We start from the raw sequence: 14,845 nt of genomic DNA on the forward strand, positions 1-14,845 counted from the left end.
TAAAAATAATTAAAAATATTGGCTTCAAACTTATTTTATCACACAGAAAATATTGTTTTCGACATTCTGTAATTTTTTGATAAGAATCCAACAGTCTGTTTTTTTTATAAAAATTAAAATCTACAAAAAACAGTACGCAAAATTGTTAAAAACTGTTCTCTCTTGAACAGAAGAAGATATTGACTTCACATTACTTTCATTGATCTAATTTGTATTTATTTATATTTATAAGAAATAGAAACTTTTAAGAAATGCTACTAAAACTGGTAAAAACTCTTTTTCGACTTGAAAACTTGTTAACAAAAATAGATTTTAAAATCAAACTATTTCATTACATGCTAAAGATTTTTTTTAAATAATTCAACTGACACCTTTTTTAACAAAAGACAAAAACCTACAAACCTTTTAAGCAAGACAAATCAACAGATGGGATGTGAAGTTATCAGTGTGGGTCGTATCCCAGCGACCCACTGCTTGTATTTTTAAGAAAAATGATTTCAGATAGAAAAATGAAGTATTTGCTTAAAATAAAATTTCAGAAAACCTGATTTGGTATAATTTTGGAACAATGATAGAGAAATCTATAGTAATTGCCCAAAATTGCTATTTCTTTAGATTTAAAGTCTCATTCTATATGCCCGGTTGATTTTTCTTGTATCGAGTTTTTGCTTAAGCAGTAAAGGGATTTTTCTAAGACTTTGGTTTTCAGATAATCAAGAATTTAGCCGAAAAGTCAAATTTTGATCGGATTTAAAAACACTCGTCTAATAAAAATACAAGTGTTAAACTTTCTCATAGAAATAATTGTCAAAAAATAGCTGTATTTTCATCATCAAGTTTGAGAGCCTATAAAGTCTAAAATTTTATAATTCTATTGCATTGTTTGTGTTTCATTTAAGACAAAATGTCTAGCCTCTAAAAAGACGATATTAAAGCAAAATAAAAACAGCGTAATTTTTTAATGGAATTAAACTTCATTTTCGCTACGTTTCCACATCAAAATTGGACTTATTTCATTATTACAACGCATTGAGTTTAGAAAGTCAATTGAATCTTCTTTTTGACATAAATGACAAATAATGATAATGTAATTGATTTCAGTTTAAAATAATTTGTAGTTTTAATTGCTTGTAATTTCAATTACAATTATTTGGTAATGTAATTGAAAAAATAGATACATTGATTACATGTAATTGAAAAGTTTATTGGGCTTATTCAATTTCTTATTCAGGGGAAGAACTTTTAACTAGTTAATATATAGACTTTAAATTAACTTTTTATACTGATATTGATACCAAAAAATTCAGAAAGGACTTTCAACAAAATTGGGTCTGTGGGTGTTGAACATTTCGGTTGGTCCATAGAGTCCCACGAACCAATAACTCTAGTGACTTTAATTAAATTTTATATGATAAAAGGTAATGTGATACCAAACTAGTATAGTTTTTTTTACAATGAAACAAAATATTTGTCACCTACAATAATATAAAAATAAAGGTTTTTTAAAATTTGGTAACATTTTGAAAAAAAGAATCAACAGTTTTCTTACAAAATTGAAAAACCCAATATTGCTAAAAGTTGGTAAAAATAATTTTTTTACTCCAATATCTTGACAAAAATTAAAGATATGGGCTAAGAAATCTTAAATTTCCTTAAATCCAACAGTCAATTTTTTAAGACAAATTAAAATCATACTAAAATATTACACAAAATTAGTATAAATTTTTGTTCGATTCTCGATATCTCTTAAATTAATAATGGTATTGACATCAAATTTATTGATGTTCTAAAAATGATACTAACATTGGTATTGAATGGTTTTTACAAAATCAAGGGAACTGATATTAAAATCAAAATAATTTTATTTATTTATTTACTTTTAGTTAATTTTAGAAAAAAAAATCATTTGATAACTTTTTTCAAAACACGAAAATCTAAACAAAAAAAACCGACAAGAAAAGAATTCAAATTTCTTATCCCACACAAAATATTGTTATTAATATTTTGTTAAAGTTTTAGAAATATCGAAAGACAGGAATGAATGGGAAGTTTTTTAGTGAGGATCGCATTCCAAGCACTCACAATGAAAGTTAAAGATTTAAATCTTATTTCTAAATCAGCTTATAACAAATTTCTAAAATGTTAAAAAATTAAAGAATAATACAAAATTCATCCTTTTTAGCATAATTTTGAAAAAGGTGCGTACTGTGACTGCTTAGTTGACATTGTGACATTAATAAATAACGATACATTCCTATTCGTGTTATTTCCGCATTAAACATATGTACATGAATTTGTAAGGCTATATAAAGGTTAAGCAAGGTTTTACGTCACAGCTTTAGGATTGTGAAAGGCGCCTTACTTTCTAAACAATTCCGCTTTACCTCTAATCGTGTCATGCAATATAATTAACATTATTTTTTGATCTTTGGAACTATTCTAAATAAATAATTTTCTCTTTACCTACCATAACTGAAAGTTAATTGAACTATCTCAAAGAGCGGCAAATAAAGCTGAATTTATTATCCTACACAACAAACCCTGAAACACGACTATAACTTTTGTTCAAAAAACAATTTTTTAAATTAAAAATAATTTAAGAAAATAGACATATTTTAGAATATAACAAAATATAGGCTATGATTTGCAATTATAGTTAAGAATGACTTCAATATTACGAAATTACATTTACATTTTCCTGAGTCATTTAAATAGCTACAAGCTACAAACGTTTTGTGCTGTAATATTTAATTATGTAGACATTAAATGTTTCGAATGCACAATCAAAGCGTAAGTAACAAAAGTACCTTTGGAACTTCTGAATTCTTATGCATATACCAAAAATCAATATTAAGTTGTTGAATTCCTTTACATGTATCAAAATACGATCAGTTCGAAATTGACCATTCTCGTGCATGGTTTAGTTAAATTTGTTTTTGAAAGTGAAGTGTAAAACATTTGAACATGATTGTTGATTTTTATGAGAATTGTGAAATTTTTATAACCGGAGGATCGGGTAATGTGAAGAATTATAATTATAATACAATTGAGTGATAGTTGAAAATTGTGTTTTACACGAAAATGGGTGTTTATTTTATTCAGGTGTTGTGGGAAAAGCAATTATTGAAAAATTACTCCGATCATGTAATGTGAAAAAGATTTACATCTTGCTGAGACCGAAAAAAGGTGCACCTTATGATATTCGTTTGGAGGAAATTAAAAAATCTAGAGTAAGTACCTTTGAAAAAAAAATGAATGTTTGTGGGTGATAGCGTGAAAAAACGATACAATTGCTTGGATAACTTTTGTATTGCGCTGTTAACTTTGCTTTAATAAAAATGTTTTTTTTTTTATAGAAAAACAGAGTGATTGCTGTTAAATTTCATGGTTTTTAAACATAAATGTCTTTTAAATAGAACAATTGTAATTATTTTTTCTTAAATTACTTCTGAAATCAAACATGAAAAGAATTTTAAATTTTTTCTATTGTTATCGTTTAAATCCTTTTTACTGTAGTGAAACATTTTGTTATTGATGGTGACCCTTAAAGCGTGTCCATAGTCATTTTTGCATTTCAGGAAACATTAATTAAAAAACGTTTTTGGAATGTCTCCCATTTGTATAAAAAACTTTTTAGAAATGTTTCACCAGAGTTCAGACTAAAAGAAAAAAAACGTTTCAGAAATGTTTTTCTATTTGTAAAACGTTTTTTCAATGTTTCTTTATTTATTTATTTTGTCTGGACATACCTTACTATTCAAGGTATGGTTATGAGTAAAAGAATTGGAAATATTCAAAGTATGTAAATTTTAACATAATTGCAAAAAGTTATAGTGTTGCAAATAAGCAGAGACGACTGAATCTAGTTTTTGAGATTCATTTGAAAGAAAATGTAAATGGAAAATGGATTCCAAAAAAAAATATTTAAATGTAATTTTCTAAAAAGTTCAATTTAAAAGAAAAAACATTTAAAAATAAAGTTAAAGGAGCAGCCTATAAAGCATAGAAAAAAAAGCGGGCGGTTGCTCAAAGCCAACATAGCCTACTTCAGTTTGTCAATACTTTTTAAGTTCAGAAACCTTACCATAACTTTTAACCTGCTGCTGTATAGGAGAGAGTATGGATTTGATACCTGGTTGCTTAATTAAAGGCACTCCGACCTTCGGTGCGTTCGAGAGAAAGGTCTTGCGGAGAATTTGTTGAAATGTGAGGAAGGGCGATTCAGGAAACGCTACAATCATAAAATGTATGCAATCTACCTCGAAGCTGATACTGTTACAAAACGAGTTTGTTCAACAGACATCAATGGATGTTTCTAGACTTTCCGAGCCCAACTTGCTTTACGAATTGGCCATACAATTTTATTATAAACGTGACCCAAAATAAAAAAGTCTGAAGGTGTTAAATCACCATCAATTAGGAATGTTTAGCCATGACAAAGTTTTACTTTTGAAATGTCAAAAAATGACATCTTTAAAACTGACAGCTGTCTAAAGAGCGTACTATTTATTTGGCCAATTTTAAAATACTGTTGAATTAATTTAAAAAGCTTTGATTCTGTTTTCAACATAAACATAAACAATTATTAAAATGAAAGGTTATGTCAAAACGTGCAAAAACCATTTCTCACTGATCAAGTAAAAAGGAAATATTTATTTTATCATTTAATGAATTCGAATATGTTTTTTCAGCCATTCTTTCAAAAGGTGGTACCCGTGGCATGATGGTTACTGCGTTGGACTGTCATGCCAGAGATCTTGGGTTTGATCCCTGCCTTTGCTATCTTAAGTTTTTTTTCACGGGTACTACCTCTTGTGAGGAATTGTCAAATTTTCCATGAGTAACTCTTGTCATGAAAAAGTGCTTTCTCAAATTAGCCGTTCGGATTCGTCATATAAACTGTAGGTCCCCTCTATTCCTGACAATACTACTCGCACACAGGAATGATTGAGCGCTGTGGGGCCATCCAATTTTAATTTTAAAAGGTGCAATTTAATTTTATCCAATTTTTTTTGGTTTTGGTAACAATGGACTCCCATAAGAGGGGAATGCCAAACTTTGTATTGATTCAAATTTTCTTTAATTCCAGACTGCAATCATCTGCAATTTATCACAAAAACAGGTCATAGACTTTGTTAACTACTTAATTATTCATATAAATCCAAGAATAAGACTGTAGTTCTTTTTGATTCTGAATTTTGCATTTAATTAAAAGAAGACAAATATTTAAATCCAAACCAAATTAACGTGCTATAGGCGCGTGGTGAAATAGAACTCTACATAATTAATTTATGTGTGTTGTGCAAGTATGTTGTTTGTTTAAATTTAAAGTATAAAAGGTCGTAATTGAACAATTGAATATTGGAATTGTGTTTCGACTAAAAAAATAAATTAACCATAAATAATTTAATTTTCGAAATGGAGCTCAGTCCTCATTTATTTCTCTTACGGGTTACGGGTGTTAATGTTAAAAGAAATCAAAGGATTTTCCCAAAAAAGATATTAAATTGCAATACGAACAAAATTTTCGTTGGATGTCTTCTGCTCTTGAAATGTGTATATTTATTTTGATATGCAAACCAAACCTGAAACTCATATTCAAGTAGAGGTCGCATAAACGTCAAGTAAGGCGATCTGGTCACTGTCTGGCATTTGCTTATATTGAGATCGAAGCAATTTTCGGAACATCAGGTTGAAAAATTGTGAAGATCTGTTGAGAGGAGAGATCTGTCTTCGTGAGTTCCAATATATTTGAAAAATTTCATATCATTAGCGTAAAGGGATATTTTAGAATGTTAAATTACCAAGACAATGACGTGTGTTGTAAGGATTAAGAGGCCTAAATGGCCACCTTGGGGTACCCCAGAAGTGAATAGAATAGGATTGAAACGAGTGGATCTAAATCAAACATATTATTCATGATTCCCAAAGTAAGAAGTAATTAATTTTAGTAAAAGAGGTTCAAAACTTAAGAAGGAAAAATTATGAGAAATTTTGTTGAACGCTTTGCTGAAGTCTGTCGAAAACATATGAAATTCATTCCCGTTCTTTGAGGCTCTAAGAGTCAATGAAACGAACTCTACAAGTTAAGTAGTGGTAGATCCATTTTTTAACAAACCGTGCTGCGGTAATTATAGATCTGCCAACGGAAGCAGATAACTTGATATAGAATGTTTGTTTGGGATATGAAAAAGTTTAGCAATAGATCGATAGTTTATCACCTACCTACTTTGGACTTTAGAAAGATTTAACCCACATTTTAGGAAATGTTCTTTGAAATAAGAATAAATGCAAAATTTTAGATAGAGAAATTGAAAATGAAGAGAAACATTTATTTAGGAAAATAGCAGAAAGAACATTAGGGCCCAGAATGAACACATCATTAAGTTGCACACATTTTCGATCCAATGACGTTTGTCTCATCTATCAAAATTTGTAGACCAATTTTTGCAAAAAACCGACAAAAATAATTAATTTTTGCAAAAAACCGACAAAAATAATTAATAATGGTGGTAAAAATTAATTTTGACTCAAATATTTTAAGAGATACTATTGAAATTTATCCAAAAATAAAAATAGTGTTTAATATTTGTACCTACCCTAAAGAAATAACTTTGATACTGTCATATTTTTTTTACTTAGATATTCAAAGTCCTTAAAGAATGCAAGCCCAACGAATTGAACAAACTTGTGGCTATACCTGGAGATATTAAAGAAGATAATCTTGGAATCCCAGCAGAATATCTAGATCAATTAAAAAACGTATCGATATTCTTTCATTCAGCTGCTTCAACTCGATTCAATGATCCACTTAAGACTGCTATTAGTTTAAACCTTAAATCAACTTATGAGGCTTTAAAAATTGGAGAAACAATGACAAATTTGAAAATTTTCCTACATGTTTCAACTTATTTTAGTAATCCAAATTTAGAGTTAGTAGAAGATAAGGTAATTGAATGAAGCTAAAATCAACGAATGCATTTATAAATTTTATTAACATTCTATTTTTGTATAAAGGTTTATCCTGCTGCGTTTGATTGGAGAACTGCACTCAAAATTTTGGACCTAGATGATCGTGATCCAACTTTGGATATAATAACAAATAAGTATGTTAAATAATATAGTATTTTACAGTTAATAGTACCGAAAAAGTTATCTAATATTTAACAAAAACTCGCTCCTAGTTCAATAAGCTTTTGAATGAAGTGATTATTTTTAAAGTGAAGGAAATTTAGTCCAAGAATTTTATTTTTCAAAATTTAAACTTCTTTTTAGAACTTTCCTGGACATTTTTTCAAAATTGTTAAGTTATATAAGTATATTACGGAAGTTTAATTATTTTTAATATATTTTCAGAGTTATAACAGGATTTCCAAATACTTATATATTTACAAAACACTTAGGAGAAAAACTTGTTGATGATTTTCGTCCCAGAATTCCAGTTGCCATTTATAAACCTTCTATAGGTAAAATAAATAATACAACAAATACAAATATAATAAAATTCGTCTTTCAAAAAGTTAACACTTTGAAAAATTAATAATTAATTACAGTAATCGCTGCTTGTGATGATCCCGAAGAAGGATTTACAGAAACAATGACTGGTATTATGGGTCTAATGACAATTTGGGGAACAGGCCTATTACAAGCATTTTACGTTAAAAATTTTGAAACTGCATTGGATTTTACACCTTTGGATTTGGGTACAAAAACTGTTCTTATATTTACTGCACTCAAAGGACAGCTGCCAAGAGAAAAGTAAGTATCATTTAAAATTAAAACAATAAATACAGGGTAAGTTCAGAAAAATAAGACCACAAATGATTATAAAAAAAAAAAAATTTAAAAACTTTTTCTTCACATCCTTAAAATGGAGACCTTAGTTTTTTTTTCTGGATCTACCCAGATCAAAAATTAGGAACGTAATAAATACTTTATGTTTGTAGCAAGAACAAATGCCCTTAAGAACTTTGACCTTCAATTCACAAACCGAAATTTCGTCAACGACGGAAACAATTCCTCAGAAAATAAGTCTTTCCATTGCAAAAAAAAATTGTAAATAACAACATTTTATCCTTTCTTACTAAAGACTTCTTGAAGCTACACCAGTTGGAAAATTTTCCTCCCTTGCAATGGTATATTCCCCGCTATGTGAATACATCAAAACCACTTCCGAAGCTGTTTACAAGTTTCCTTTAGAAAAATCATTTTGGATACCAAATGTCACAGTTACAAGTTGTATATTTATTTACTGGATTGTGGTAAGAATAAATTAGCTTTTAATTAAATATTAATTAAAAAACTACCATTTTTCTTTTTAGGTGATATTTTCCCAATTGATTCCTGCAATTTTGATAGATTTTATTTTAAGTATTTTTCGAAAGAAACCATTTATGATGGCGATTCAAAGAAAAATTTACTTAACTAGGCAAGCTCTATCGTTTTTCATAGATAATGAGAGTAGAAGTGATGGAATTACAGATGTCCATGAAATGCGTAAAATTTCTAAAGGGTAGGTAGTAGAAAAGAAACGGTGATATTTCATTGAAAAATCTTATGATTAAATCGATTTTCTGTCACTTTTTTGGTCAAATGTTTTTTTAAGTTTTCAATTTTCCCTTTCCTTTCTTTTAATACAACAAGAACGGATTTTGATATTGGAGCACTTTTCGAATACGCAAAGTCAAAAGAAAGGGTTAAACTACTTATTCATGGTAATGTGAGGGGATGCAGAAAGTTCCTACTAAACGAACCTGATTCGAGTATTGAAAGATGTAGGAAAATATTAAGAGCGTAAGTTTTGCTTAAAATTTATTTTTATTTTCTTTTTATTTTTTTTAATTTTAAATTTTGCAGAAAAATAATGGCTTATAACGTTTTGAAAGGAATTGTTGGATTTTTTATTGGTCGAGCGATATATGAACGGACGATTAATTATCTACACGAAAATCAATTATTTAATTATTAATCTACTTTTAAATTAATTTTATTATTATACATTATGAATAAACATTTATACCTATTATTAAACAGAAATATATTTATATCATTATATTTTGGAATCAAAATTAAACAAAAAATTGAAAGAGTGAATTTTCTGTCAATTTCCATGTCTTTGGTGAAATTATTACAAATTGTTGAAAATTCTTTAAAATATTTTAAAGGTCTTATGTTAAAACAACGATTTTGTTTTGAAAAATCCGTCTGACAATTAGAAGACAGCAATCAAAACAAATTTTGTGATCAAGGGAAATTTTCTGGTTTTTTTGTGGACCATTCTAATGTTTGTTTATATAATCACGACCACGGACGAAAAAAAAACCTGTCAGCCGATTGAATATGATATAATGGTACGTATATCTACACAAAGTTTTGCACTTTTTCAATTCGTTTTAAAAGCTTTTATTCAAATCCTACTTCAAAATTACCCTACCCCTTAAGGTTTTTGAGATATTACTTCTTAAAATTTAAATAAAGTCATAAACTGTTATTTTTAGGCTAAATAAGTTCATGAAGTGGCTTTGCTTCAATTAATTCTTAACATACATATGTATGTATGTATTTGTATAATTTCATAAAATGTTCGAAAAATCCTCAAGGGCTTTTAGGTTTTACTTGTCTCAAATTTATCAGAAGTACTAAATAATTAGTGCTTAAACTGTTTTTAACACAGAAAAGACAACAACGAAATCGCTGTCAAAGAAAATATCTCATAAGTTTTTAAAATATGTATATTACAAAATAAGAAAACGAAAGTTGAAAATAGGTAATTTTAAAACTTAAGCAGATACCAATTTTAGTGTATTCAAAATCAGCACTAAGAATTAACTTCGAAATGTATTTTGGAAAACTACAAAACATGAGTTATCGACAAAATATTTTTGCAGATATATCCGGCTTAGAACAACCTTTAATTTGATACCAAATTCATTGGTGTACACTCCGGGCCGGATGTCCCTTATAAAATGAGCAATCCCCTTTCAGGTTTCCTCAATTCTTCATATATAGTCGAATAAAGACACATAACTCATAAAAATTTCGCCGTTAAATCTTTTCACCCAAAAAAATATCGCGCAAATTAAAAACGTCCAAAATAGTTTGATATGATGAACATAGCACCACGCCAGCCAAAATTTCCAATAAGAGCTTCGGTAAGTGGTGAGAAGATAAATGTACCAAATCCAGAACCACACACAGCAATTCCGGTGGCAAGAGATCGATATTTTTCAAAATACATCGTTACACTCACAATGGCTGGCAGATAGATTAGACCGAATCCCAAACCGGTACCAATGCCAATTGTAAAAATTAAAGTGAGTACATTCTGAGCGAACATACTGATGAAGATGCAAAATGAAGCCAATATCGAACCGGCTATTGTGACCGGACGACATCCGTAACGATTGACAAACGATGATGATATGGGACCTTTATTTGGAAACACACAATTTTAATTAGCTTTAAAAAAAATTTAGATGTTGAAAATAAATTAGGAATATTCAAATAAATATTTCGTAAAAGACACTTTAAGAATCGCGCAAATTAAAAACGTCCAAAATAGTTTTTTTTCTATTTTGTTTCTGTACGATTTGAGTAATATTACCGAACCCTTTGACGTTAAAACTTTTTCGGGTCTTATAATTTTTCAAATAAAAAAGCCAACTAAAATATCGCCGAAAATGGCTCTATCGCGCACAAACTTTTTCAAAACAAAATTTCACAAAGCCCTAAAAATCAACATCATATTCAAATCAATGTTAAAATATCATGACGTCAAAATTACTAAATGAATTACTATCATCCAAAAGATTTCATGTGCTCCAAAATTTGGGCGTTCTGACAAAGTTAATTTAGTTTTGGGCAACACAACATTTTGAGCTTAAAACGTATAAATCATAATCGTCGTAATGCCAAAATAAATGTCACAAAGCATAACAATTATGTCATAAAACCCAATTTTAAAATTTAAAAGAGGCTGGGGAAGACCCTCATTAATAACTTCCCATCCCGTCTGTCGATTTGCTTAAACAGTTTGTAGGTTTTTGTGTTTTGTTAAAAAGTTGTCAGTTCAATTCTTCTAAACAATTTTAAAATGTTTACCTGTGATGAAATTTCAAAATGTATTTTAGTTAACGAGATGTTTAGTCGAAAACCAATTTTTACCAATTTTGAGTAATGTTTTTTGTAGATTTGAATTTTGTATGAAAAAAACTGAAACTGAGATTACTAAATATCGAAACCAATATTTTCTGTGAGATAAAAATAGTGTAAAGCCAATGTTTTTAAATTTGGAAAAGGTATTTGAGTCGAAAGTACATTTTTACAAAGTTTTGTTTCTTTTATAGGTTTTTAATTTTTGAAAAATTAGTTTAATTTTTCCTAAAATTCGACTGAATGCTAAAAGCAATATTACTTATAAGAAAAAATTAATTTGAAGCCATTATCTCAAATTCCTGAAAAGATATTTTTGTCGAAAATCAATTTTTCCCAACTTTTATTGTTTTTTTTTGTGTGAACCGACTAATTCCAGCGGATATTTTTGAGATAGTCAAAGACTGAATAAGACCTCAGTAAAGATTTTAATTTTGGATTAGGAGGATGGTATAGTTACGAAAGACTTCGATACCACTATTTTTCATGACGGGTTAAAAATATAGTGTTGGGTCGGGAAACATCTCTGAGTCCTTAAATGTCTAAGTCAAGCGGAATAACAAGCATTTAAAAAACCATGCAAAATACTTAAATCAATTTCAAACCAAAAAAAAACACCACTATCTGTACTGACATGTAGGCGGCTGTTATGGCTATCAATTCGGTCACAACATCTTCTATACTGGGCCAACAATGTCGGGATGAACTATTCATCCTCAACATCAACCTCCTTGTCACTCTTATTTGGGTTCCAGGCATTGATGGAAATGAACGTGCTGATAAGTTGCCCCGGCAACGATAGCTCACTTGCAGAAAGGGAAAATATTTCTCTTGGAGCTTTGAAGGTAAAAATGTTCTCAATAGGCCGATAGGAGAGGATACAGCAAGGTTGGGTATCCCTAACAAACTCCTCAACTGGCCTGTTCTAGAATGTTATTGTTAAGCTTGGGAAGTGCATTCATTAAAGATCTTGATAAACTTTGCGAGATGAAAACCAAAGCCCTGATTTAATTTCTGAACACTACCAAATGGCTCTGTGAGCATGAAGCTTGGTGCACATTGCAAATAGATCACTTTGTTAAAATCACGAAGTCACTTTTGACTGGCCCTGTAGATATAAAATAATTAAGCATCAACCTAATGAATACTAAGTACACCATTTAAAGTATCTTAATTTATTAATAGCAACTTAATTTGGCCTTTAAAAAGAGATGCCAAATGTGACAAATGTCAAAAGTGACAGATGTCAAAAGTTATAGATGTCAAAAGTGACAGATGTCAAAAGTGACCGATGTAAAAAGTTACAGACGTCAAAAGTGATTGATGTCAAAAGTGACAGTTTTGAAAAGTGACATACAATAAGTGGTTGGTGGCATTTTTTTTCACAGAGCTGTATGTTTAAACTTTAAAAAACACAAATAAAAAAGCTCACTTTCTTCGTGAATTTTTGATTCATCAAGTTTTTTAAACAAGTGTGTTTGCACAAAAAAAAGGATAATAGCAAGATCAAAAAGGAGATATGCACATCTTTGTTAAAAAATATTATTATGGTCTTACCTGATTAGAAGCTGCTTGTATACTGTGCTTCAGCGATCCATATCGATTTACGTTAAGGTCATTTTTTGAGCGGTAATCGGGTATGTTTAGTAAGGATCCCTGTAAGAGTATATAAATGTCAAAACCATACAAAACTTCGTTAGTAAAAGTCAACAATTCTCACCTGATACAGGATATCCTGTCGATACATCAACCCACTGCCTGATCTTTCCTGTGACTCCTTTAACTGATGTTGTAGATGAGCGTCACCTGGGATATGTGGTTGGCTAGTTGCACCACGGATGTTATTATTGCTACTGATCGTCGGAATGGATAATTTACCATTTTGATTAGTTGTCTATTGATGAGGATGTATATTTTTTTTATAGGGATTAATAAGGATCAAAAGAATTAAAATTAAAAAAAAAAAAAACAGAAAAAATCGTAGTGAAAAACATATGAAGAAAATAACACTTACATGGAATTCATAACCAAAATCATGACCAACACTATACGAACGCGATAGATTCGTATCGCTTCGTGGTGTTTGTAGGAACTGTTCATTCTGTTGTTTTGGCTTCAACGGTGCCAATTCAGCCATTTCAGCACTTTCCTGAGCTATGGCTTTCTTAGGTGCTTCCAAAGGCCGGAACATTGCACCAAAAATTATACAATTTAAAACTATAGCTGATATGATGAACATAGCACCACGCCAGCCAAAATTTCCAATAAGAGCTTCAGTAAGTGGTGAGAAGACAAATGTACCAAATCCAGAACCACACACAGCAATTCCGGTGGCAAGAGATCGATATTTTTCAAAATACATCGTTACACTCACAATGGCTGGCAGATAGATTAGACCGAATCCTAAACCGGTACCAATGCCAATTGTAAAAATTAAAGTGAGTACATTCTGAGCGAACATACTGATGAAGATGCAAAATGAAGCCAATATCGAACCGGCTATTGTGACCGGACGACATCCGTAACGATTGACAAACGATGATGATATGGGACCTTTATTTGGAAACACACAATATTATTTAGCTTTACAAGAATTAAGATGTTGAAAATAAATTAGGAATATTCAATTAAATATTTTGTAATAGACACTCTAAGAATGGACTTGAGATAAAAGGGCAGTGATTCATTAAAAAGGGGATACAAATTTTGTCTTGATATTGCAGTGGCAGTGAAAGATAGAAGTTGGTTAGGCATTCTACATTATTTCAAAACTTAAAGATTTCTTCACCACCTCTTCAAGGCCACAATAAATAAAATTAATAAATTAGATGGCGCAGCAGTCCATGAGGAACCAGAGTCTAGTGACTTACAACTCTCAACCATTCCTGTGTGCGAGTAATGTTGCTAGAGATGAACGGGACCTACAGTTTATATGCCGAATCCGAACGGCTAATTTTAAGACACCACTTTTCATGACAAGAACTACTCTTGGAGAATTTGTCAATTCCTCGCAAGAGGAAGTACCCGTGAAAACGTTTTTTTTTTTAAATTAAGGTGGCACAGGCAGGGATTGAACCCAAGACCCCTTGCATGACAGTCCAACGCACTAATCATCACGCAACGGGTTCTTCAAGGCCACAATACCTAAATTTATAGAGGGGAAGCCTGAAGAAAACAGTTTTAACTTTCCTTCAAATTATCTAAACAAAAGTATGAAAAATTCTGTTTCCAAGCGTAGTTGTTGCATTAAGCGTCTACATTTGTAGATTAAATTCATATTGATGTATAGATAAGTATTTATTATATTACAAAAAGTATGAACAAATTCTACATTGAAATTATTATTTTACAATAATTTTCATTATTCTTTCACACCTATTTTACATGATTATTAATAAATTAATTAATAAATTTTACACTTAAAAAGTCTTATTTTGTGTATGTTAATTGGATTTTCATTTTTAAAATCAGATTTGTAGAAATGACGTAAATAGATGTAAATTAAAACAAAACTATATACATTGAATAAAAATAAGTTATTTGAAATAAAAATCACATCAACATTCAATTTTAATATCATGGTTCTTAAGTGTAAAATTTTACATTATGTAAAACAGGTGTAGAACAGTTAATAATTCATGTAAAATTACTAAGCTCAGGTGTAAAATGAGATAAATTAATTATATTGATGGAA

At 29.8% G+C, this 14,845-nt stretch overlaps 2 protein-coding genes across 2 annotated transcripts in view; one reads left to right on the forward strand and one right to left on the reverse strand.

Moving 5' to 3' along the window:
• Positions 1 to 14,845, reverse strand: part of LOC129944624 (monocarboxylate transporter 12) — a 48,205-nt gene that overhangs the window by 1,936 nt on the left and 31,424 nt on the right. The window contains exons 4-6 of the mRNA XM_056054188.1: positions 13,166 to 13,704; positions 12,872 to 13,045; positions 12,709 to 12,807 (exon numbers count right to left, since the gene is read on the reverse strand). Coding sequence (XP_055910163.1) covers positions 12,709 to 12,807; positions 12,872 to 13,045; positions 13,166 to 13,704 — 812 coding nt within the window. The remainder of the gene's footprint in view (positions 1 to 12,708; positions 12,808 to 12,871; positions 13,046 to 13,165; positions 13,705 to 14,845) is intronic.
• On the forward strand, positions 2,861 to 9,093 carry LOC129944625 (fatty acyl-CoA reductase wat). Its single transcript, XM_056054189.1, has 10 exons — positions 2,861 to 3,016; positions 3,103 to 3,230; positions 6,643 to 6,948; positions 7,018 to 7,106; positions 7,357 to 7,466; positions 7,554 to 7,758; positions 8,090 to 8,261; positions 8,322 to 8,512; positions 8,644 to 8,793; positions 8,857 to 9,093. Exons 1-10 carry the CDS (start codon positions 2,965 to 2,967, stop codon positions 8,966 to 8,968), a joined length of 1,515 nt encoding a protein of 504 aa, XP_055910164.1. The 5' UTR covers positions 2,861 to 2,964; the 3' UTR covers positions 8,969 to 9,093.

Source organism: Eupeodes corollae, chromosome 2 (assembly GCF_945859685.1).
Source record: "Eupeodes corollae chromosome 2, idEupCoro1.1, whole genome shotgun sequence".
Lineage (NCBI taxonomy): Eukaryota > Metazoa > Arthropoda > Insecta > Diptera > Syrphidae > Eupeodes > Eupeodes corollae.

Excerpts from the sequence above, each read along its gene's own strand:
- LOC129944625 (XM_056054189.1), top strand. The coding sequence starts at position 2,965 with ATGATTGTTGATTTTTATGAGAATTGTGAAATTTTTATAACCGGAGGA. Across the intron at positions 8,513-8,643 it reads ATGCGTAAAATTTCTAAAGG|AACGGATTTTGATATTGGAG; the intron begins GTAGGTAGTAGA and ends TAATACAACAAG. Across the intron at positions 8,794-8,856 it reads TGTAGGAAAATATTAAGAGC|AAAAATAATGGCTTATAACG; the intron begins GTAAGTTTTGCT and ends TAAATTTTGCAG.